Raw genomic sequence first — 27,524 nt, 5'->3', positions numbered from 1 at the left:
TAATATGAATGAAAAGAAAACTTTTTACTTGAGGACTATAAAAAATATTTAAGTAGTAAGCAATTAAATTTTTTAATATACATGTTAAATACTCATAATCATACAATGTTCTCACAGGTCGGGTGCACTCTAGATTTCCTCCGTCAGAATATATTTGCATATTAATTTCCCAAACAAAAGGCCAATATGACCTTGAAAAACTGACCAATCGAATCAATGAACTACAATGCATTCTGGGCTACTTAGAGTTTACTACCAATTGAAAACACGTGGAATTAGACGGAAAAGTGTCCACTAATATAGTGTCTGGGACTCTCATAATAAATGTTTTTGTTCTGCATTATGTTTAATGTAAAATATATAACAAAATCTTCCCTTTGCATGCTCAGATTGAAAAAAATTCTACGCGGGGGGCAGCTATATATGACCACAGGTCGAACTTTTAACTATTAGGGCCAGCATGGACACAACATTCAAGCTTGATACATCTCTGAATTTGGATTGTGATTAAATATTACACACAGCATAGGTTTCTGACACAAAATGAATGTGGTCTAATGAACTTATCTTTCATAGATACAAAGATATGATTTGTAAATTTGGCTGTACCTATAGAAAACTTACTAAAAATGGTATTTCACATCCTAAATTTTACAGTAATATCATACTTAAAGCGAGGAAATCACTATGTGATCAGTGTAAACTCATCCAACCTTTAAACAAACTTATAAGAAAGGGTTATCGTACCAATATTGTAATTAGATCTCTGAATATAGTTTACATTGGCACTAATATCCATAATGTCATTAGCAAATTAAAACATAACTAAATTGTATCTTCTTTTGAGGTGGGATGTATAGAGACACACACGTACACGTTAATTTTTATCTCTAAAGTCGCTCCTCACTATCCTACTACCTGTCGATACATTTATTTTTGGCATTGCACAAGTCAGTCTTCTCTGACTGTACATGACATTAAAATACTAAATCCCTGGGATGTGTTTTAGTTGATTTTAGTCTCTGATGCATGATTTTTTATTATTAATTGTTTTTGGCTTTTAACTAGCTGTCAGTAACTGTGAATACTCTCAAATCGTATTTTCTTGTTGATTCGACCTGTTGATACTTTTTGTAATGATTTTTTTGTTATTTTGTATTAATATGGATCTTGTCTATATGCCAGCTTTGATTGTTTGGAATGTCTACTGGTTTTCCCTTCTTCGTACTGCATTTGTATGAACATCAAGATTGTTCTCCTTGGGTCTGTGCAGGGAAGTTTTGGCTAGCTCTATTGTATAGTTTTATTGTTGATATTCATCCCAATTTGTATCTAGTGTTGAATTGTGTATTTATATGACAGGGTATTCCTAATTATTGGAAGAGTTTTATACACAAGGGTGGTATACCTAGGACGACAAAGTTGTTTTTCATTTGGCTGTAGATATTGTTAAAACCGTTTTTTTTCAGGGGTGATTATTTTCGGAGGGCTAAATATTTCGCGGTGGTGTCTTGCTATGGCTTTGTTTGGACTTGTTTATTTGCTTTTTGGCATTGAGTGTTTGTCCCTGATGTTCTATTGGCTGTGCATTTGCATTTAGGTATCGCAGATCAAATTATTCGTTCATAGTGTGTTGATTTGCGTTTTTTGATTGAGTTAAGCCTTCCAGTTGATATTTTATCATGTGTTTTTCTATGTTGTGGTGTTATCCTGTTGTTTTAGAAAAAAGGAGAGGGTTTGGTACCATTAGGACATTTGGTCCCGCTGCAAATGTTTGCACATGTCAGGAATCTGATGTACAGTGGTTGTTGTTTGTTTATGTAATTTATACCTGTTTTTTGTTTCTCGTCTTTTAAGGTGGCTCGGGCGTATTCGAAGTTTCTATCAGAAGTGCCGTATTTTTGGTTATTTTATTCTTTAAAGAAAATGAATCAAATTGGTCGAAAAAAAATAGGGGGTCACGGACCATTTAAGCTCAAAATTTTACTTTTAAACAGGTATGTAAAAGGGACTATTTTCAATGAAATGATAGGGGAAATAGAGGTGTTGACATATTTTTTTCGGAATATCAAAAAAACGTTCTATGACAATTGTTCCAAATCTGTAATATGAAAAGCTGGAATACAGCTTCAAAGAATGAGCCAATAAAAAACATAGGTCACTGATAAGGAAAAAAAAATATTTTGCCTTACAACCCAAATTTTGGCGGGAAAATGGTAAAAATGGGTGAAATGTCATTTTGACCCTTTAAAAAATACCGATAATAACGAAAATATTCTATTACTAATTAGTCACATAACTACAATGATTTAATATTTCTAATCAATCAAAATATTAAAAAAAATTACGACAAATACTTTTTTAATTCATGCGTGAAATTATGCGCAGTCGAATAGTCCCGAGCCACCTTAAATAGATTAGACGGTTGGTTTTCCTGTTTGAATGGTTTTACACTAGTAATTTTGGGGCCCTTTATAGCTTTTTGTTCGGTGTGAGCCAAGGCTCCGTGTTGAAGGCCGTACATTGACCTATAATTGTTTATCTCACACATCTTCAAATAGACTGTCCTTATGCAAATTGAAACGTAAGCTCTGCCCAATCAGTTGAAATAACATTAGTAATACACACAAGTTATAGTCTTGAAACTACAAAAATGCTTATTTAGGCCCTGTTTTTGGCCTCTGATTCCTAAACAGTTAAGACTATTACCCAAAAATCAACCCCAACCTTCCTTTAGTGGTTATATACCTTGTGTTAAAACTTTATTGATTTTTATTACTTATACTAAAGTTATTATTTGGAAACCATCTGTCTTCAGACGACACTGACGACAACTACGTGATACAAATATACAACAACAATTTTGTGGTCCTATAAAAATGCTTATTTGGGCCCCTTTTTGGGACCCTGATTTCTAAACTGTTGGTTCCATAACCTTCAAAATCAATCCCAACCTTTCTTAAGTGGTTATAAACCTTGTGTTAAAATTTTATTGATTTCTATTCACTTATACTTAAGTTATTATCTGGAAATCATTTGTCTTAGGACGTCGCTGAAGACAACAACAACGCAGACTACTACGAGGACGTGATACCAATATAGGACCAAACAAATTCTAATTTTTGGGGTTGTTTAAAAACTGCCCAAAGCACTGAAAGAATATTGTCCAAAAAATTGAAAATCACTCCTTTTTCATGAATAAAATCAAAGTTCCATGTTAAAGCGTTTTGAGTTCATGTCCAACATGTTGATGGACAGACAACAGTTTATCCTGTAAACGGACGTATAAAAACAGGAACTCTTTGCTAGTTCTTTCAAATATTTATAACTTATTTTCTTAATACAAACCTCAGGCAAATTGTTACTAAAAATATCTGTATCACAAGCACAGGAAACGCAAAACTCTCTCTAAGTGGTGGAGTCCACATAACTCTGGTAGCCTACAAAATAATCTTCCTTTATGATTTACACTTTCACATATATGTATACGTGTTATGAACCTATAATACTACTCAATTTCTCAAAGTAAATTATGTAAATATAAAAATATATATGCAAAATATTTCCTTTCCCTCATAGGACCATATACAAGGGTCTCTGAAATGAAAAGATTTCCAACTGGTAAAATATATGGCATTTTGATATTTATTAATTCTTTTATTGAAATCAGTTTAAGGGGATTTAGCTAGAAGATATAAAAAACCAGATGCTCCGCAAGGCGCAGCTTTATACGACCGCAGAGGTTGAACCCTGAACGGTTGGGGCAAGTATGGACACAACATTCAAGCTGGATTCAGCTCTAAATTTGGATTGTGATTAAATAGTTGACACAGCATAGGTTTCTGACACAGAATGAATGTGTTCTAATGAACTTAAAATTTTTGTTTTCTCTTAGAGCAATTCACTATGCTGTTGAATATTAATCCTCTCAAAAAAATGTTTGAAGAAATTTTCTTTTTTATTTATGAAATTTCAAATGAGAAAAATTGAACCCAATTTTTTTAATCACATCCCCCTTTCCCTTATTCCAAAACTAATCTCAATTAAAATTTCTAATGGAGTTTGCAACAATAACTACTCATTTAAATACATCATAAAATATTAAGATGTAAAAAAACTGCTTGTTATCACTGAATGGTAAAGATTATTTTAATTTATCAGTTGGTAGTAAAAAGTGAATATACATTGTATATTGTATATAACAAAGATTTAAGTTGATTCTGGACAAAGAAAGATAACTCCAATTAAAAAAAAATCTTGCTATTGCACAATATTTTGCAATTAGATATTTCTTGCTTACTATTCTGGACAAAGAAAGATAACTCTAATTAAAAAAAAATTTGCTATTTCACAATATTGTGCAATTAGATATTTCTTGCCATTGAGCAATACTGTGCAATTGAAAAGACTTGCTATTGCACAATACTTAATATAATAATTTTAGATCCTGATTTGGACCAACTTGAAAGTACATTTTTGGATTCAGCATATCAAAGAACCCCAAGATTTCAATTTTTGTTAAAATCAGACTAAGTTTAATTTTGGACCCTTTGGACTTTAGTGTAGACAATTTGAAAACAGGACCAAAAATGAAGAATCTACATACACAGTTAGATTTGGTATATCAAAGAACCCCATTTATTCAATTTTTGATGAAATCAAACAAAGTTTAATTTTGGACCCCGATTTGGACAAACTTGAAAACTGGGCCAATAATCAAGAATCTAAGTACATTTTTAGATTCAGCATATCAAAGAACCTAACTGATTTTGTCAAAATCAAACTAAGTTGAATTTTGGACCCTTTGGACCTTAATGTAGACCAATTTGAAAACGGGACCAAAAGTTAAGAAACTACATACACAGTCATGACAGTTAGATTCGGCATATCAAAGAACCCCAATTATTCAATTTGGATGAAATCAAACAAAGTTTAATTTTGGACCCTTTGGGCCCCTTATTCTGTTGGGACCAAAACTCCCAAAATCAATACCAACCTTCCTTTTATGGTCATAAACCTTGTGTTTAAATTTCATAGATTTCTATTTACTTATACTAACGTTATGGTGCGAAAACCAAGAAAAATGCTTATTTGGGTCCCTTTTTGGCCCCTAATTCCTAAACTGTTGGGACCTTAACTCCCAAAATCTATACCAACCTTCCTTTTGTAGTCATTAACATTGTGTTTAAATTTCATTGATTTCTATTTACTTAAACTAAAGTTATTGTGCGAAAACCAAGAATAATGCTTATTTGGGCCCTTTTTTGGCCCCTAATTCCTAAACTGTTGAAACCAAAACTCCCAAAATCAATCCCAACCCTTCTTTTGTGGTCATAAACCTTGTGTCAAAATTTCATAGATTTCTATTAACTTAAACTAAAGTTATAGTGCGAAAACCAAGAAAATGCTTATTTGGGCCCTTTTTGGCCCCTAATTCCTAAAATGTTGGGACCAAAACTCCTAAAATCAATACCAACCTTCCTTTTGTGGTCATAAACCTTGTGTTAAAATTTCATAGATTTCCATTAACTTTTACTAAAGTTAGAGTGCGAAAACTAAAAGTATTCGGACGACGGACGACGACGCCGACGCCAACGTGATAGCAATATACGACGAAAAATTTTTCAAATTTTGCGGTCGTATAAAAATAGAATGTGTTTTCTTTTTGTTCAATTTCTAATGAAAGTGAAATATTGAAATAACTATTGGCTTTTAGTAGTTTGGTTCAATTTTGTCTAATCTAAAATAATAAGCTAATTAAACATTGCTGACAAATTATTCACTTGCAAAAGAATAATTCAACTTCATTGAAACCGTATTCATGTAACCTTCAATGACACCCCTTAGCTAGAGATGTATTAGGCATATATGAATCAAAGAACTCAACAAGTACAAATTGGTAATGCTCATTCTGAAAAACTTTATATCAAGTATGGTGTCCCCCAAGGCTCCATATTAGGACACCTTCTGTTTATATTATACATAAACGACCTTCCTATCTATATGAAAAATTGTTGCACTGATTTATATGCTGATGATTCAACTTTACATCTTTCTGGTAATTGTTATCAAACTCTACAGTCAAAGGTACAAGAAGATTTACATGGTGTTGAGGAATGGTGCAATGATAACAATATGTTCATCAATAAAAATAAAACAAAATATATGATTATTGGAACGAAGCAAAGAGCAATGCCACATTACAACTAGAGTTGTTTAACTATTAACAATCAAGTGATACAATCTTCCACATTCGAAAGTCTTTTAGGCATTAAAATTTACCCTTCCCTCACATGGACAAACCAAATTGATGTGATCTGCTCAAAAATTTCTTCTAAACTATATCTACTATTTAAGATTAAGAAATTTCTAAATCTAGACTGCAGAAAATTATTCTATAATGGTTATATCTTGCCACTTATTGATTATTGTTGTATAGTGTGGAGTAGTTGTAGCAGTGAGGGTTTAAATAGGATATTAAAATTACAAAAGAGAGCTGCTCGATTAATTCTAGAAACAGACCCTTTCGCTCCTTCTGAGCCATGAGTTGAAATAATATTCAATTGACGATTTCTTTACTTTGTTTACCCCTTCCCCCCAAAAAATATAAATAAAATAAAATTCTTTAAAATTTCTTAAATATTGAGAATAAAAAAATTGTCTACCCCAAATAAAATTAAAAAATAACCTCCCCCCCCCCCCCAAAAAAAAATGTATATAACCTTCCCCCTTTTCCATCAAAAATAACATTTAATAAAATTTTCTTATTGTAAAATGTGATACAGTTTAAGACACATCAATACCACTTAAAAAGTTTTGTTGACTGATAACTAGAAAAATGCCAATTGCTATACAGTTGGGACCATCACCCCCAAAATAAATTCCAACCTTCCTTTTATGGTATTGATTTGATTTGATTCAGCATATCAAAGAATCCCAAGAATTCAATTTTTGATAAAATCAAACAAAGTTTAATTTTGAACCCTTTTGACTTCAATGTGGACCAATTTGATAACAGGGCCCAAAATTCAGAAATCTAAATATATGGTTAGATTTAGAATTTCAAAGAACCCCATACATTCAATTTTTGTTGAAATCTAACAAAATTAAATGTTGGCCCCAATTTGGACCAATTTGGCCCATAATCAACAATAGGCTGTCAGAACGACAGCAAACTGGATTTATTAATATTTATTTGTGTCCTGGCATTTTTCAATATCACAAGAACCATAACTGATGAACGGTGAAAGTGAAAATCATCAATATCAGACTTGACCTCCATTTTGTCAGCAATAACAACATATTAAAATTTGAAAAGATTTGGTTGAATGGTTTATGAGTAAATGCAACAACATGAAGTCCTGGTAACACAATTTTTCAATCTTTCAAAAACAATAACTCCTGAACAGAAACTAGAGGCTCTTAAGAGCCTGTGTCGCTCACCTTGGTCTATGTGCATATTAAACAAGGACACAGATGGATTCATGACAAAATTGTGTTTTGGTGTTGGTGATGTGTTTGTAGATCTTACTTTATTGAACAATCTTGCTGCTTACATTTATCTCTATCTATAATGAAATTGGCCCAGAAGTGACAGTGGAAAATATTTTGTAAATATTTATGAAAATTGTTAAAAATTGACTATAAAGGACAATAACTCTTTATAGGGGTCAATTGACCACTTTGGTCAAGTTGACTTATTTGTAGCTCTTACTATGCTGTACATTATTGCTCTTTACAGTTTATCTCTATCTATAATAATATTCAAGATAATAACCAAAAGCTGAAAAATTTCTTAGAATTACCAATTCAGGGGCAAATTTTCTCTAAATGCTTTTGTTTTAGAGATATGAGCCAAAAACTGCATTTTACCCTATGTACTACTTTTAGCCATGTCGGCCATCTTGGTTCATGGGCACGGTCATCGGACATATTTTTTAAACTAGATACCCTAATGATGATTGTAAACATGTTTGGTTAAATTTGTATTAGAAACTTCAGAGGAGAAGATTTTTGTAAAAGATTACAAAAATTTAAAAAACATTGTTAAAAATTAACTTTAAAGGGCAATTACTCATTAAGGGGTCAACTGACCATTTTGGTCATTTGACTTATTTGTAGATCATACTTTGCTGAACATTATTGCTGTTTACAGTTTATCTCTATCTATAATGATATTCAAGATAATAAACAAAAACGGAAAAATTTATGTAAAAATTACCAATTCAGAAGGCAGCAACTAACCAACCGGTTGTCCGAAACATCTAAAAATTTCAGGTTAGATTGATCTTGACTTGATCAACAATTTAACCCTCTGTCAGATTTGCTCTAAATGCTTTGGTTTCAGAGTTGTAAGTTAAACTCTACATTTTACACCTATGTTCTATTTTTAGCAATGGCAGCCATCTTTTTTGGTTGGCTGGGTCACCGGACACATTTTTTAAACAAGATACCCCAATGATGATTGTGGTTCAGTTTGTTAAATTTGGCCCAGTAGTTTTAGAGGAGAAGACTTTTGTAAACGATTACAAAAATTATGAAAAATTGGTAAAAAATGACTATAAAGGGCAATAACTCCTTAAGGGATCAACTGACAATTTTAGTTATGTTGACTTATTTGTAGATCTTACTTTGCTGAACATTATTGCTCCTTACAGTTTATCTCTATCTATAATAATATTCAAGATATTAACCAAAAACGGCAAAATTTCCTTAAAATTACCAATTCAGGTGCAGCAACCCAACAACAGGTTGTCCGATTCATCTGAAAATTTCAGGGCTGATAGATCTTGACCTAATAAACAATTTCACACATGTCAGATTTGCTCTTAATGCTTTTGTTTTTGAGTTATAAGCCAAAAACTGCATTTTACCCCTTTGTTCTACTTTTAGCTATGGCGGCCATCTTGGTTGGATGGCCAGGTCACCGAACAATTTTTTTAAAGAAGATACCCCAAAGATGATTGTGGCCAAGTTTGGATTAATTTGGCCCAGTAGTTTCAGAGGAGAAGATTTTTGTAAAAGATAACTAAGATTTACGAAAAATGGTTAAAAATTGACTATAAAGGGCAAGAACTTCTAAAGGGGTCACCTGACCATTTCGGTCATGTTGACTTATTTGTAAATCTTACTTTGCTGAACATTATTGTTGTTTACAGATTATCTCTATCTATAATAATATTCAAGATAATAACCAACCAGATGCTCCGCAGGGCGTAGCTTTATACGACCGCAGAGGTTGAACCCTGAACGGTTGGGGCAAGTATGGACACAACATTCAAGCTGGATTCAGCTCTAAATTTGGTTTGTGATTAAATAGTTGACACAGCATAGGTTTCTGACACAGAATGAATGTGTTCTAATGAACTTAAAATTTTTGTTTTCTCTTAGAGCAATTCACTATGCTGTTGAATATTAATCCTCTCAAAAAAATGTTTGAAGAAATTTCTTTTTTATTTATGAAATTTCAAATGAGAAAAATTTAACCCAATTTTTTTAATCACATCCCCCTTTCCCTTATTCCAAAACTAATCTCAATTAAAATTTCTAATGGAGTTTGCAACAATAACTACTCATTTAAATACGTCATAAAATATTAAGATGTAAAAAAACTGCTTGTTATCACTGAATGGTAAAGATTATTTTAATTTATCAGTTGGTAGTAAAAAGTGAATATACATTGTATATTGTATATAACAAAGATTTAAGTTGATTCTGGACAAAGAAAGATAACTCCAATTAAAAAAAATCTTGCTATTGCACAATATTCTGCAATTAGATATTTCTTGCTTACTATTCTGGACAAAGAAAGATAACTCCAATTAAAAAAAAATTTGCTATTTCACAATATTGTGCAATTAGATATTTTAAAAAAGTTTAATTTTGGACCCTTTGGACTTTAGTGTAGACCAATTTGAAAACAGGACCAAAAATGAAGAATCTACATACACAGTTAGATTTGGTATATATATCAAAGAACCCCATTTATTCAATTTTTGATGAAATCAAACAAAGTTTAATTTTGGACCCCGATTTGGACCAACTTGAAAACTGGGCCAATAATCAAGAATCTAAGTACATTTTTAGATTCAGCATCAAAGAACCTAACTGATTCATTTTTTGTCAAAATCAAACTAAGTTTAATTTTGGACCCTTTGGACCTTAATGTAGACCAATTTGAAAACGGGACCAAAAGTTAAGAATCTACATACACAGTCATGACAGTTAGATTCGGCATATCAAAGAACCCCAATTATTCAATTTTGATGAAATCAAACTAAGTTTAATTTTGGACCCTTTGGGCCCCTTATTCTGTTGGGACCAAAACTCCCAAAATCAATACCAACCTTCCTTTTATGGTCATAAACCTTGTGTTTAAATTTCATAGATTTCTATTTACTTATACTAACGTTATGGTGCGAAAACCAAGAAAAATGCTTATTTGGGTCCCTTTTTGGCCCCTAATTCCTAAACTGTTGGGACCTAAACTCCCAAAATCAATACCAACCTTCCTTTTGTAGTCATTAACATTGTGTTTAAATTTCATTGATTTCTATTTACTTAAACTAAAGTTATTGTGCGAAAACCAAGAATAATGCTTATTTGGGCCCTTTTTTGTCCCCTAATTCCTAAACTGTTGAAACCAAAACTCCCAAAATCAATCCCAACCGTTCTTTTGTGGTCATAAACCTTGTGTCAAAATTTCATAGATTTCTATTAACTTAAACTAAAGTTATAGTGCGAAAACCAAGAAAATGCTTATTTGGGCCCTTTTTGGCCCCTAATTCCTAAAATGTTGGGACCAAAACTCCCAAAATCAATACCAACCTTCCTTTTGTGGTCATAAACCTTGTGTTAAAATTTCATAGATTTCCATTCACTTTTACTAAAGTTAGAGTGCGAAAACTAAAAGTATTCGGACGACGACGACAACGCAGACGACGACGCAGACGACGACGCCAACGTGATAGCAATATACGACGAAATTTTTTTCAAATTTTGCGTTCGTATAAAAACAGCAAAATTTCCTTAAAATTACCAATTCAGGTGCAGTAACCCAACAACGGGTTGTCCCATTCATCTGAAAATTTCAGTGCAGATATATGTTCACTGATAAACAATTTTACCTCATGTCAGATTTGCTCTAAATGCTTTGGTTTTTGAGTTATAAGCCAAAAACTGCATTTTACCCCTATGTTCTATTTTTAGCCGTGGCGGCCATCTTGATTCGATGGCTTGGTCACTCAACGCATTTTTTAAACTAGATATCCCAAAGATGAATGTGGCCAAGTTTGGCTTAATTTGGCCCAGTAGTTTCAGAGAAGATTTTTATAAAAGATAACTAAGATTTACGAAAAATGGATAAAAATTGACTATAAAGGGCAATAACGCCTTAAGGGGTCAACTGACCATTTTGGTCATGTTGACTTATTTGTAGATCTTACTTTGCTGAACAATTTTGCTGTTTACAGTTTATCTTTATCTATCTATAATATTCAAGATAATAACCAAAAACAGCAAAATTTCCTTAAAATTACCAATTCAGGGGCAGCAACTTACCAACGGGTTGTCCAATTCATCTGAAAATTTCAGGGCAGATAGATCTTGACCTGATTAACAATTTAACGCATGTCAGATTTGCTCTAAATGCTTTGGCTTTTGAGTTATAAGCCAAAAACTGCATTTTACCCCTATGTTCTATTTTTAGCCATGGTGGCCATCTTGGTTGGTTGGCCGGGTCACCTGACACATTTTTTAAACTAGATACTCCAATGATGATTGTGGCCAAGTTTGGTTTAATTTGGCCCAGTAGTTTCAGAGTAGAAGATTTTTGTAAAAGTTAACGACGACGGACGACGGACGCAAAGTGATGGGAAAAGCTCACTTGGCCCTTTGGGCCAGGTGAGCTGAAAAATGACCCTATATTTGTCCCCATATCCCTCTGTGTACCAAAAACTTACTTCTCCATGATTGTAGAAGAAGGACAACACAGTAAGAATTCCTCCATATGGACTGCAGCTGCAAAAGAAAAGGAGGAGTTTAATTAGGAGACAAAGTATTCATAATTGGGTAATACAATCATTAAACTAGACAAAGTGATATGCCAACGCACTTCACTCTGAAGTAACTGTAAAGTCTATGTAGTACTCTCTTTCAGATATTGTTGTGTCCGGAAGACACAAATGATGCCCTGCAGAGGCAAAGTGTTATTTTAAAATACACAAAGAAGGCGAGTGATATGAGAGCCAAACATACATTTTTAATGCACCTACCTAACATACGGCTAAATTATATATCAATGGAATGCTAAGAATGTGTACTTTCTAAATATCCCGGTCGTCAAAAGAAATTATGGTGCATTTTTTTATAAATCGGGGTCAAAGGTCATGGGTGCAATTTCAATTCACAGATACTTTTTTTTTTTTTTTTTTTAACAACATAATAATATTTATTCATCTAATCTTGCTTGTTACAAATTTCACCAAGAGTCCAAGCTTCTCTTGATTTACCCTGTTACACTCCACTGATTATCCAGGGAAATAAACAGCTGATCCAACTTATTAACTTATAAAAAATAATATACAGGATGTATAGTTGTCTTCTGCAGAGATTCATCAATGCTAAAAATTCTTTCTAATTGACAATAACATTGGACATTTTGATTTATACGCATCTATTCTTTTATTAAATTCATTTTCAAAAATACTAAAGACATCAACAGTTTTTGTTCTCTGCTGGGATACATAGTATGACTTATAAATAGAAAAATTGTTAGTATATAATTCAAAAAATAATATTTACTATCTGTGATTTTATATCCATATACCAGAGGTTGCAATTTAATATCAAAATCTATTTTACTTCTTTTAAAGAGTTCATAGATTTTTTGCCAAAATTTATTCAAATATCTACACTTCAGAAAATAGTGAGCATAATCTTCTTCTTGCTTACAAAAATTACACTTATCTGTCTTAGTTACTTTCCACTGCAATAACAGTTTTTTAGTTGGAACAATATAATGTAATAATTTCCATCTAAATATTTTTAATTTATTTTCAGTCATATATTCAAAAATAAATGTGTACAATGTATTCATATTAAGAGTTTCTTGTATTGGTAGGATTCTAAGCGTGTTTATCCCTATTGACGACTCTAGTTTTATACTTATCAAAGAGTTAATTAACATTTTAGTTGTTAATAATGTAGTCTGGATTAAATTATTTTTCCATATGATTTTATTTCTCTGAATATTAACTGTAGTTTTGACAGAATTCTCTTTTTGGACAACTTGAATCCATTTCTTGGTATAGATTTTTTTAATTTTTGAAATTCGGCGATCCAGTTTTTTTTGTACTTTAATTTGTTTAGAATGTAGATTTCCGATAATGACATTTTATCATCTAAGATATCATTGATGTAAATTAGATCACTCCTAATCCAGTTCTCAAATATAATTGGTTTATTACCGAATTTTATGAATTAATTTCCCCATATTACTTGCTTTCTAATATCGGCAAATGTGTCTGGTTGGTTTGTTTGCCCCCCGCCAGTCAAATTCCAAGACTTTATTACTTCTTTATAAAAGGCAGGAATATTTTTAAGATATCTTAAAGATTTAATATCACTAAAATTCATATTAAATATTGACAAAATATTGTTTGAAACATTTAAGTATTTAAATGGTATAAGCTTCCAAGTCTCACGTTTACCATTTACCAATTTATTTACCCATGATGCTTTTAAAGCCACAAAATAACTTTTAAAGTCTACCATTTTTAGACCCCCCTTCTCATATGGACCAATCATTATGTTTCTTTTAACCTTGTCTGGTTTCCCATCCCAAATATATTTGTAGCTACTGTTTTCTATTTCTTTTAGATAATTTTCTGGAGTCAGACAGACGCTTCCCAAGAAAGTAAACAGAGGCAATATTAAAGTCTTTATAATTAGGATTTTTCCTAAAATTGAAAGATTTTGTTTTTTCCATATCATAAATAATTTATTCATCTTTTCTATTTTACCATTCCAGTTTAAATTTTTGCATTCTTTTTTGTCATGTCCGAAAAACACCCCTAAAGCTTTAATAGGTTTATCTCCCCACTTAATCCCGACAATTTTATCTTTACAAGATTTCAATTTCCCAATCCATAATCCCTCTGTTTTATTTCTATTTAGTAGTAAACCTGAAAAGGAACCGAAAATTTCTATTTCGCTCCTTGCAGCTACCACATCGTTTTTATCCTTGCAAAAAAGTGTTGTGTCGTCTGCTAATTGTGAAATCTTGATACTATGACTTTTCCCATCTAATTTTATATTTATTCCTTTTACATTTTTATTATTCCTTAATCTCTGGGCCATAATTTCAACAGCCAAAACAAATAAAAGAGGCGATAAAGGACAGCCTTGTCTTATTCCACGTGAATTTTTGAAAGTTTCTGATACCCACCCATTGTTCATAACACATGTTTGTATATCTGTGTACATTGCTTTAACCCAATTAATAAATGAATCGTTAAAACCAAAATGTTTCAATGTCCCAAACATAAAATCCCATTCCAATGAATCGAATGCTTTTGTAAAATCTACAAAAACTAATGCCCCCTCAATATTGTATGTGTCTGCGTAGTCTATTACATCTTGAATTTGTCGCAAATTAAACCCAATAAATCTATTTTTAACATAACCGGTTTGATCTTCATTAATAATTTTTGGAAGTACCTTTTTTAATCTTTGAGCTAGAACATATGACAAAAGTTTAAAATCTACATTTAGAAGTGAAATTGGACCGTAGTTTTCCAAGAGTAAAGGATCTCCTTTTTTAAATATCAAAGTTAATACACTGGTACGTTGTGAGTATGATAACTTTTGTTTATCGTAGCCGGTATTTAGAACATCCACAACTAAAAATTTAAGTTTATCCCAAAATTGTCTATAAAATTCAACGGTTAGACCATCAAGCCCTGGTGATTTATTTAGTTTCATTTTATAAATGCCTTGTGTGCATTCCTCTACTGTAATTTGTCCATCGCATATCAGTTTATCCTTTTCGTCTACTTTGTTTTCTAGTTTTGTGTCATTGATATATTTTTCAGTTAAATTTTTATTTGCAGATTTTACATTATACAAGTTTTCATAGAAATTTTTTATTTTATGGAGTAACTTTTCTTGATTAGTAATTAATTCCCCATCCTCTCCCTTTAGTTTGCTTATTGATTTTTTCACTTGCCTCTTCTTTTTTAGACCGAGGAAGTAGGAATTGTTCTTTTCCCCAAACTCAACCCATTTTTCTCTAGATCTAATTTGTGCCCCTTTTGCCTTTTCGTCATAAATGTTACTTAATTCTTTTTCTATATCTTTAATTTCTTTTTCCAAATTATGATTTTCACTATTGTTTCTCTCATCTATAAGTTCCATCTTTTGTTCCAAATCTTGTTCTAAACTACGCCTTTGCTCTCTTGTTAACTTCGCTTTATTTCTACAGTAAGTTGTAGTTACTTCCCTTACCTCGATTTTAAATCCATCCCATAAAAGCCTACAATCTATTGAATCTTTTTTAAATATATATTTATCAATTAAACATTTTATACGTTCTTGATAATCAGTATTTTGTAATACTGAGTTATTTATTTTCCAATACCCATTTCCCCTTTCTGATAAACCTGGCTTAAATTATAAAAATACACTTTGGTGATCAGTAGACTGTATAACAGCCGGTTTAATCTTACACCATTCTATAAGAGGTAAAAATTCTGACCCAATAAAAATCATGTCTATTCTACTAGCTTGTGATTTATCCTTTCTTCTCCATGTAAATTGCTGTTTATTTGTGTTTAAATTTCTCCAAACATCCGTTAATTTGTTAGTTTTTATTAATTGCTTTAATCCGTTAACAGGTTGAATAAATTTACCAGGACATAAAGACTTTCTATCAATTGGTTTAAGTGCATCATTAAAATCTTCACCTAGTATATAGGGAAAACGGTACTATTTATTCTGCCATTGGCGACAATGTTAACATTTTCTAAATTTACCACTTTTTAAGATAAAAACCTGGATAAAACAGTTATATGTTGTGTTAGTACTTTATTACTCTGTTTTAAAAATTAAAGCCAAATAGTATCATGACCAACTTCCAACGGAGCTTGTTTATGTTATCCATGCCCACCGTCATTTTGCACCAAATTTATGAAATTTTGCAAGTCTTTTCGAATAATTCTCTAGAAAATATTTCAATAGGTTTTAAAATTTATATTGTAAATATACACACTGCAGTTATTCATAGATAAATAAAAAATACATTGTACCCTTACATCCAATCACAGCGCTCCTAATTTGACTTTCTTCACCTGCCTTTGGTACACAAAAGGCCAACCTAATGCTGGGAAAATTAAATACTACCGTTTTCCCTATACTGTGACATAAAGATATAAAGAATTCTTATGACATTATTAATGCAATACTGGGCTATTGTGAAAACCTTGGCTATAATAAATACTTGTATGTCACCAGTACTTAAAGAAACATAGATCATTTTATGTCCCCACCCCTACATGCTGGTTTACCTCATTCTCTACTTCTTTCAGAAAAGCCTTAATAAACAACCTGTATCCAATCATATCTGATCTTATTTAAAAAGAATGATAAATAGTTCCATTTAAACAGATAAAATGGACAGTTCCATTCAATTTGTATTCATTTTATCAAAAATTTACAAGAAATGCACAAATTCAAGATTTTTCATACTAATCTCCATTCCATGCTTTAGTATATGCCATATTGTGGTTAAAATTTTTAGAGCTTGTTATAAAATCTATTATTCTGTCTTGAGATGATGAAAACAAAGATATTAGACACTTTAAACATTAAATATGCAAACTACTCAGCTGTAAAGTTGCCTTTGTTGCCTGTATTAATCAATGAAAAAGCTGAATTATGTCCCTTGGGAGTATTAATTTCCAACAAAAGTCCTTTCAAACAGTAGGAAATGAAAAATTATTTATGTCTGATATAATAAAAGAAAGAAACTACAAAATGAAGCACTTTTGAAATATTTGCTGCATGCATTATCAAGAATGTGAACAATTCTTTACACAGGAGAGTATAAATTCTATGTAAATTTAGCCTCAAGTGGGCCTCTTTTTTTCTTAGATGAACAATTCTAACACTGAAAATGCTTTCAATGTGACCAAATATTGCCTAATTCCATAAACCGTACAAACTAAACCAGACAATTTCCCATTTTAATAGATTATGTTTACAGAAATACCCAAGTTATACATTTAGGGAATTACGCAGCAAAAAAGGCAAACATTTCAGTAAAAAATATTTGTCGCGACTTGAATTCTGGTGTTTCCAATTGAAAAAATCATTGCGAAAGGTGAAATCAAATACAAAAGAACTATAATATGGTGCATTTTACACAATATAGTTAATATTGACATCCTAGAATAAAGTTTTATATCATTACCAATCAATTTGACCTATCATGATGACTCCGCACTTTTCTCAACACAGTATTGTTTTCAGTGAAAAATTTCTATTCTTTGTGATAAAAATCAAATGTACTAATCAAAAGCTTCAAAATAGTATAAAAGAATTGAAGTTTTAAAAATTAAAGCCAAATAGTATCATGACCAACTTCCAACGGAGCTTGTTTATGTTATCCATGCCCACCGTCATTTTGCACCAAATTTATGAAATTTTGCAAGTCTTTTCGAATAATTCTCTAGAAAATATTTCAATAGGTTTTAAAATTTATATTGTAAATATACACACTGCAGTTATTCATAGATAAATAAAAAATATATTGTACCCTTACATCCAATCACAGCGCTCCTAATTTGACTTTCTTCACCTGCCTTGGGTACACAAAAGGCCAACCTAATGCTGGGAAAATTAAATACTACCGTTTTCCCTATATGTATACCAAGACTGTGTTCTCTCAAATTATCGGTTACTTTTTTAAATAAAGGGCTGCGCTTTAGCGCATGATACGCCCGTTGCTCTTTTAACTTGTCTTTTATGCTTTAAATGAATTTATATGATCAACTAGAAACATATATACAAATCAAAAGGGATGTTACATTAATATATTCACCAAAGTTTCATAAAATCCCCCTTTTTTAAGTATAAAAATTCATTACTTAAGAAAACGTAAAATCTAAAATTTATAAAAATGGAAAGGGAGCTTATGTCAATAGATATAAACAATTGATCAAAGTTGCATAAAATTTTGTGAAAGTATTAGTTTTTGTCCCAAAATTGGAAAACCCCCCCTTTTTTAAGCATAAAAATTCATAACACGGAAATGTAAAATCTAAAATTTATAAAAATTGAAAGGGAGCTTACATCAATAGATATAAACAATTCACCAAAGTTTCATGGACATTGGTGAAAGCCTTTTTGAGTTATTGTCCGAAGTGTTGAAAATCCCCCTTTTTTTATGAATAAAGCCCCATAAATCCAAAACTTAAAATCTGAAATTTATAAAAATTGAAAGGGAGCTTACATCAATAGATAGAGCTTACATCAATAGATATAAACAATTCACCAAAGTTTCATGGACATTGGTGAAAGCCTTTTTGAGTTATTGTCCGAAGTGTTGAAAATCCCCCTTTTTTTATGAATAAAGCCCCATAAATCCAAAACTTAAAATCTGAAATTAATAAAAATTAAGGGAGCTTACATCAATAGATATAAACAATTCACCAAAGTTTCATGGACATTGGTGAAAGCCTTTTTGAGTCATTGTCCAAAGTGTTGAAAATCCCCCCTTTTTTATGAATAAAGCCCCATAAATCCAAAACTTAAAATCTGAAATAAAAAAAAACGAAAGGGAGCTTACGTCAATAGATATAAACAATTCACTTAAGTTTCATGGAAATTGGTGAAAGTGTTTTTGAGTTATTGTCCGAAGTGTGGACGACGGACGGACGGACAGACGGACGGACAGACAGACAACAGTATACCATAATACGTCCCGTCTAAAAGACGACGGGCGTATAAAAATGAATTTCTAGAAGTTTTACAGTTCGGTGCATATATGCTGGAAAATGTGAAAATAGAATTATTTAATTGCACATTAATAAGTACAAATCTCCCTTCACTATCACTAAATTTATTTATAAATTCAAAGCTCAGTGACTTTTTAATTAAAATAGCTACACCCCTACTAGCTGTTGTACCGTTACTGCAAAAGGTTTCATATTCCGTTCTATTTTTAATTTCTCTTTCAATATTTTCGTCAAAATGTGTTTCTTGTAAAAATGTAATTTGACTTTTCTGTGCTTTTATCCATTCTATAACTCTATTCCTTTTTCCCCTAGAACCGATGCCGTTTACATTGAGACTACATAAATTAATTGTATGTGCTTAAAAGCCATTATTAAAGTTACAAATTAATGATCTTATTAGCTTTGATATATTAACTATAGTACACCTCATATTTACTATATGATGGACATAAATATACATCATTTTACTAAAATCATATTTATAACACAATTTTCTATCAAATAAAAACATATAATATTTACCAGTAGGTATACCCTGGTGTGACCTCCACATAATTATTGATACGCTACTAAACCACGAGTATATTGTGTGCCCTTTAATACATGTTGATACATACCAATAAATATAATTGGCTAATTTCGGGAAAAAGACATACATAAATTTTATACATTCCCTGTGTGATTTATGTGCTTTCGATTGTGTATACAATCTATCAGATATTTTATTTATCAAAAAATCATTCATTCGATTAAGTTGTGTAATGGGATATCTTTGTGAAAGTTCGAAACAAAAAGATTCTTCAGCTTCGTGTGTGCATGATGATGTAATTGTATTTACAAGTCTTCCAATTTTATAAGACAATCAAAGAGCTGAATAGCTCTGAGGGGAAAGACGGCTCTTGTCTCTTTTTTTTTTGGGGGGGGGGGGGGGGTATCTTTTGATAGTCTTCATATCAAATGAAAATAAGAACAGCTAGAACATGTAGAAAGTATGACAATATTGAAGTCAATTGTTGTTGTTTAATCTAATTTTGTATCCTTAGTTTAGGATTCAATTTGGACCAAGAGAATCTGCATCTTCTAAATCTAAACATTCGATTAAAGTTGATAGTTAATTATGTAAAATTCAACTGATTTCTGTCATTTAACAACAACTACAATGTTAATTTTCTGAAATCTTAATTGTGTACCACTGAACTGCAGGCTAGGCCATTTTCCATTTTTTGTAACAGTACTCTAAGATTTTTATTTTTTTTCTTGAGTTAGTTAGGACTGAAAAATCCATTTAATTTTAATTTCCATTGATAAAGTTCCCAGTTACAACTTTCATCACAGGGATACAGGTACTAATAAAAAATAATATGATTCATGTAAACTGTGTGAAGCTTGTTTCCAGATCCTACATTTTGAAATATTTGTAAATTTCATGAATAAACAGGTTTAAACTATAAAATGCAACTTTTGTTTTATTTATTTTTTTACCATTACAATGATTTATTTGTTGGTACACACAATTTAGTTTTAATGGAAGACTACTAATCATATACTAAATGTCACATTTTCAAGTTTTATGTTAGTGGATAATTACTCATCAATTGAGGTGCTCCTGATTTAGAGGAAGATTCACAAAACAGAATTTTACAGAAAAAATGAAAAAAATCGTTTCTCTCCCCAATCTCATGTATCTCCACGAACTTTGTTTACTTTGAAAGTTGTTGACCTACAAATTAAAGTATTGCATGTTGATGTTTGAATCATCTACAGCAAACATAATTATGTTTAAATTTAACAAATAACAATTTATAATTAGTGCACGAACTCTGAGAATGATTTAAATAACCAGTGAAGGATATCCCTGCTTCTGCATAGTGTGGCATTCCAACAATGACGTCATTATAAAATATAATGTAGGTTGGATATATTTAGAATATCTCGTCATACTGATTTTTCCGGATTGTAAAAGAAACGTAAATAGGCTAAAAGAGAGCTCAAAATACGATAATTTCGCTAGAAACAGAAGGGAAATGTGTAGAAAAGTGTTTAAAGTCAATCTATTCATTTGTGTGTTTCCTTCTCATCAATCTCAGTAAGATTTGTTGGGGGGTTTTCCACACTATAAAAACAAAATGAACGATGTGAGGGAATGTCACTCTGGTTAACCCCATAGGGGATTGACGGCTTGAAGCCGTCTTTCCCCAAAAACCAAATTTCAACCGGGATAGAAATTATTTGTGTATTATACAATTCTAGACTGCTTTGCATCTTTAGCTCAAAAGTATGAATTTGAAGTTTATCAAGTGTTGGATTATATATATATGTGTGCGGTTTTTCAATCAATTGTTCTGGATATAGACATGAGTGGTTCATGTGACCATATCTATATTTTGCAGGTAAGTAACTATTTTTTATAAACATTTTATTATCGTATGTTTTATTGAATTTCAGGTGTTTTTGAGGTAATGATATATTTAGACTATCGAATCTCGTGTATTGCTTATCGTTGATTGACACTGCGTGTTGTGTTACTAAAAATAGCATAGGTAAAAACCCAAATAGTCTACTTGTTTTGATGATATTGAACAGCTGATGTCTAAAAATTTGTTCTATACAAGTTTGTTCTATTCGAGTCATTACTATAAGTTTCAATAGTTTTGTAGCAATTTGTACATATTGATTTTACTACTAAGTCGTTAATCTGTCTAAAGATTGTTATACCCATACATAATATTGGTACATAGAAGACATATAATATTTTAACAACTTTTAACACATTCAATTTGTTACATTTGTTATACACTTCTCTACAACATGATTGAACTCTTTCAAAGAGCTTAAAACTTTTATATACTTTTATTAAAAAAAATTCCATGTATTTGATATAAAATAAAATTTCAGCAAAACAAAAAAGTAAGCTGAGACATATAAAACATTCACAAATGCTTTTTATGTATGATTGGTTGACTCTTAATCTGAGCTTGAATTTGTTGAGCATATTTTAAATATTTTTGTAGTTTAATTTATATGATAAAACTATAATACAATCTTTTAATGTCATTAAGATGTTAATTTGAACATTTGATTATAATGCTTTAGTCTTTTTAGTTCCATTAACTCCAGTAGTTTTCTCATGTAGAGCTTCAGTTGGTGTTGGTGGTGTTCTGTCTCCTGCATTAGCTGTTCTTCTATGTGGTGTTCTTACAAACCTCTTCATAGATGGTTGTGTTTTGTCTATACTACCACTATTGCCAAGATTGGTTTTTTGTTGTCCTGACTTGTTTGCATGTTTCTTGCTACCACCTTATGTGTTTTCAGAGGTTTTTGAAGGAGGAGATTTTGTTGGAGTTTTTGTAAGTTCTACACTTTCCTCCTGTACATTATCATCACCAGACTCAATGTAATTCTGCTCTAATTGCTGATTATTCTCATCTTTGTCCTGAAAGTTTTTTTGACAGTCAATCATTTTGTGTCCACTTTCTTTGCAGATTTTACAAGCCCAATCATTAGGGCACTGGAACAGCATATGACCTGGTTGAAGGCATTTGTGACAAATTCCTTCTTATGAATTGTTATTTCTGTTTTCGAATTCAAGTTGGCCCAAATGGAAAATTCTGCCTATGTATTTTCCAATTGGCAAATTTCTAGGTATAGGTTTATCTAGTGTCTTGCTAATCACTAGTCTATCTCCAGTCTCACAGTTGGTTACTTTTCCGTCTATACGCAAACGCTCCCTAAACAATCCCTGAATTTTACAGCCTTGAAGGGATAGGGCTCAATGTATTTGCCCATCGTCCGCAGAAAGGGGGATGTTCTTCACCTTTATGCGGATTGTGTCACTTTGTAACGTAGATGGGTTGTGAGGGTTTTGTGTGAGAAGGGGTACTTGCCTGCCATGTAAGTTTAACCCCTGTACTAACAAAGACAGTCTGTCACCCTCGTTGTCCATATATATACGCCACATCTCTCTTATTCTCTGTATCCCCTTAATGCACTCTTCTGGGACTTTAGCACCAATTGACTTGAATATTTCGACATTTGTGAGCCATTGGGCGCGAGGAGGTTTGACTGAGCCGTGAACATCTTGATCTTTCAAGAAAATAGGTTTAACAAAATCGCTCGGGTCACTTTGTTCTCTTTGTGCTTTATAGTGAGTATTATTCTCTGTATTTGATTGATCAGATTGAATGTTACTTTGATTTTTGTGGATATCTGAAACTGCCTCGGCGTACAAACTCAAACCCAGCCTTCCCTTTGTAATATGGAACCTTGTGGTACAATTTCAGAAAGATCCAGACACTTACACACAAATAGTTGTCTGGACACTACAAAAATGCTTATTTGGGCTCTTTTTGGCCCCTTATTCCTAAATTGTTTGGACCATAACCCCAAAAATCAATCCAAACCTTTCTTTTGTGGTTTCAAACCTTGTGTTTAAATTTCATAGATTTCTATAAACTTTGCTGATGGTGAGGAAGACGCTGATGACCTGATACCAATATATGACTGCAAAAATTTTTGCTGCCGTCTAAAAAGTCTGTCTAGACGACAGAGCAATAAATTTCTTGGACTACATCCAGAAAAATTAAAGTTTCTGATTTGTTAAAATACATGAAAATGCATTTTTTTTATATTTTCTTTCTCAACTACAATGAAACAATGGCAGACTTATATTACACTTTATCATATACTTATAGAAAATAATGGTATAATTGTACCCCATGATAAAACTTTTTTGTACATATATTTATTCATTAAATTTGAAGAATTGCCTTAGCCGTGTGATATGACTGTTGTTATCATGTTTCTGGTTTATATCAACTGCAGAGCAATTTTTCAAAGTTTTAAAAATAGATTTTGTCTGTATGTCTTCTGTTGAAGTATATGATAAAAAGAAAATAACATGTCGTTTTTTCATATTAGACCCCTTATCAGCCCATGGTCAAAATCATCCCTCGAGCCTTTCGGCTCTCGGGCTGATATCATGACCTAGCGCTGAAAGGGGTCTGATATGAAAAATGCCATGTTATAATCTATATTTATCACATATTTGTTATTATAACATTGGGTTTTGCATATGTAACAACTACAAAATTGTCCTTCTCATATTGCTGCCCAGGGCCAAAAAGTGGTGATTGTGTCCTGACTAATTGATGTGACGTCATAGCATTCTCAATGAAAATGGCAAACAATAACCGTGTTTGTATTGAAAAATATGAGAATTCTGCTACATTGGCCACTAGTAACAATGTCCAACCAACTATAATCAATTAAGTCCCAGATATGCCGAAATCTTGCTTATGTGTATTACCATATTCAAAAATAAGAGGAAATGTTACAATAAATTTGTATGCAGTAAATGAAAACAAGAATGTGTCCAAAGTACATGGATGCCCCACTCACACTATCATTTTCCATGTTTAATGAACCATGAAATTGGGTAAAAAATCTAATTTGGCATTAAAATTAGAAAGATCATACCATAGGGAACATGTGTACTAAGTTTCAAGTTGATTGGATTTCAACTTCATCCAAAACTACCTTGACCAAAAACTTTAACCTGAAACTCGTACTTTCATTTTCTATGTTCAGTGGACCGTGAAATTGGGGTCAAAAGTCTAATTTGGCTTTAAAATTAATAAGATCATATCATAAGCAACAAGTGAACTAAGTTTCAAGTTGATTAGACCTTAGCTTCATCAAAAACTACCTTGACCAAAAACTTTAACCTTGAAGCGGGACAGATGCACGGACGGACGAACGGTACAAGGAACAGACGGACACACAGACCAGAAAACATAATGCCCCTTTACTACCGTAGGTGGGGCATAAAAATGAATGGAAAATGTGAAAAATCTTTTTAGATTTTACGTTGTGGTTAATTGAATAGTTATAGTTGATCATGTTTCTTTCTCTGTTCTGCACAACTTAATCAATATGTGATAAATAGATTATAACATGTCTTTTCCATATTGGTCCTGATATCTTTCCTTTACCCATATCAACGCTCAGCTAAAGCCTTGGGCTGTTGTTTGAGTCTCAGGATGATACCAAGGCTAATATGGAAAAGGGCAATCTATAAAATCATAATATTTCCATCATAAATTTACCTCAAAAATGTACCAAACAGGAAAAGTGTTCCCATCATTATACCACTCAACCAGAAAACAACTTCAACATAAAAATAGGTTGGTTCTCCAAGACCTACAAAGATATAATAGAAATCTTGTGTTCCATAATTGTTATTGAATATTTCAAATAAAATCTGTTTTATATCTAGTAGAAGAAATATGGTTAAAAATTTATGGTAGAATTAAAATTAACAAACATTCTGAAAGTATAACATGGCAATACTTAGTCAATTATAGGGTTAAAATTCATTTTACTGGAACAAAATGGTAACTTGTTCTATTATAACTTGTCATGGTGTATACAAAAAGAAAGTATCAAGTCAATATCTTCAAGCATGTCTAAACAGTGGGGAAAACTGATTATATGAGTGAATTTTTCAAGTTCAAAGACAATAACTCTGCACAAAATTATTAGACCGAAACAAAACTTTAAACTTGATCTGTTATTTGGCATGATAATCTATCAAGGTCAAGTACACAGTTAATTTGTAGTGCATTTCTTTTAGACAATAAATGAAAATAAAAAAAATCACAACTGTGCTTTCTCAATAATATTTTTAGTGTGTTGTATTACTTTTGGGACAAATTATATCAAAAAGTATAGAAGAGTTCATCAGCTCTAACTCAATATGGACAATTCTATGTTAAGGAGGTCTTCATGAAATCTTTTGACAGCTTCAGATGTGCTAACCTTTTTCAATTCATGACCCAATTTTTTTTTAATGTAATTTCACCCCCTACTTCCTAATTGAGGCATTGAACATGAAGAAATACATTTGGAAGGGGTACTAAAAAAAATTGCCAAGCAAAAACACTGTCCACACTAGGGACTTTATTCGCAGACAACAAAAATTAAAGGACGATAACAGTGTACTTGAACCATATACCGATTATCAATCAATATCTTTAAGCATGATGAAAAAAAGTGTGAACCAGATGCTCTGCAGGGCGCAGCTTTATACGACCGCAGAGGTCGAACCCTGAACGGTTGGGGCTAGTATGGACACAACATTCAAACTGGATACAGCTCTGAATTTGGATTGTGATTAAATAGTTGACACAGCATAGGTTTCTGACACAGAATAAATGTGGTCTAATGAACTTAAAATGTTGTTTTTTTGCTTTTGAGCAATTCAGTATGCTGTTGAATATTAATCCTTTGATATTTGAAGAAATTTTCTCTTTCATTTTTGAAATCTGAAATAAGAAAAGTTGAACCCCACCAATTTTTTTTCACCTCCCCCTTTCCCTTATTCCAAAAACGATCTCAATTCAAATTTCTTGTGGAGTTTTCAACATTAAATACTCATTTAAATATATCATAAAATATAAAATGTCATACAGTCATGATTTAAGTTAATTTAACTACTATTCTGGCCAAAGAAAGATAACTCCAATGCAACATTTTATATTGGCAAACATTAAACTAAAGTTTTTGGCAAATTTCCAATGGAATTTATTCATAATAAAGTTTTTGGCAAATTTCCAAAATACATAATTTAAGAGCAGTTTAGGTGAGATATTAAAATGAGTTTCAATTACCAACCTTACACTGCTTTTAAATTATGTTTTGTACTTAAGTTATTGTCCATTAACCTGGAAACCCTTTTCCCCCCTTTTTTGCACCTTATTCCTTATCGGTTTGAGCCATAACTCCCAAAGACAATTCTTACCACCCCTTTGTGCTATTCCAATATCCACCAGATGCTCCGCAGGGCGTAGCTTTATACGACCGCAGAGGTTGAACCCTGAACGGTTGGGGCAAGTATGGACACAACATTCAAGCTGGATTCAGCTCTAAATTTGGATTGTGATTAAATAGTTGACACAGCATAGGTTTCTGACACAGAATGAATGTGTTCTAATGAACTTAAAATTTTTGTTTTCTCTTAGAGCAATTCACTATGCTGTTGAATATTAATCCTCTCAAAAAAATGTTTGAAGAAATTTTCTTTTTTATTTATGAAATTTCAAATGAGAAAAATTGAACCCAATTTTTTTAATCACATCCCCCTTTCCCTTATCCAAAACTAATCTCAATTAAAATTTCTAATGGAGTTTGCAACAATAACTACTCATTTAAATACATCATAAAATATTAAGATGTAAAAAAACTGCTTGTTATCACTGAATGGTAAAGATTATTTTAATTTATCAGTTGGTAGTAAAAAGTGAATATACATTGTATATTGTATATAACAAAGATTTAAGTTGATTCTGGACAAAGAAAGATAACTCCAATTAAAAAAAAAATCTTGCTATTGCACAATATTTTGCAATTAGATATTTCTTGCTTACTATTCTGGACAAAGAAAGATAACTCTAATTAAAAAAAAATTGCTATTTCACAATATTGTGCAATTAAATATTTCTTGCCATTGCGCAA

At 31.7% G+C, this 27,524-nt stretch overlaps 1 protein-coding gene across 1 annotated transcript in view; it reads right to left on the bottom strand.

The window, feature by feature from the left end:
- Window positions 1-27,524, bottom strand: part of LOC143063641 (protein C-mannosyl-transferase DPY19L1-like) — a 312,490-nt gene that overhangs the window by 219,242 nt on the left and 65,724 nt on the right. Inside the window, exons 6-8 of the mRNA XM_076235893.1 lie at window positions 25,118-25,211; window positions 11,961-12,018; window positions 3,349-3,440 (exon numbers count right to left, since the gene is read on the bottom strand). Coding sequence (XP_076092008.1) covers window positions 3,349-3,440; window positions 11,961-12,018; window positions 25,118-25,211 — 244 coding nt within the window. The remainder of the gene's footprint in view (window positions 1-3,348; window positions 3,441-11,960; window positions 12,019-25,117; window positions 25,212-27,524) is intronic.

The sequence above is a fragment of the Mytilus galloprovincialis genome, chromosome 2 (assembly GCF_965363235.1).
Source record: "Mytilus galloprovincialis chromosome 2, xbMytGall1.hap1.1, whole genome shotgun sequence".
NCBI lineage: Eukaryota > Metazoa > Mollusca > Bivalvia > Mytilida > Mytilidae > Mytilus > Mytilus galloprovincialis.
The sequence above is the reverse complement of the archived record's forward strand: the minus strand, read 5'-3'. Positions and strand labels throughout refer to the sequence as shown.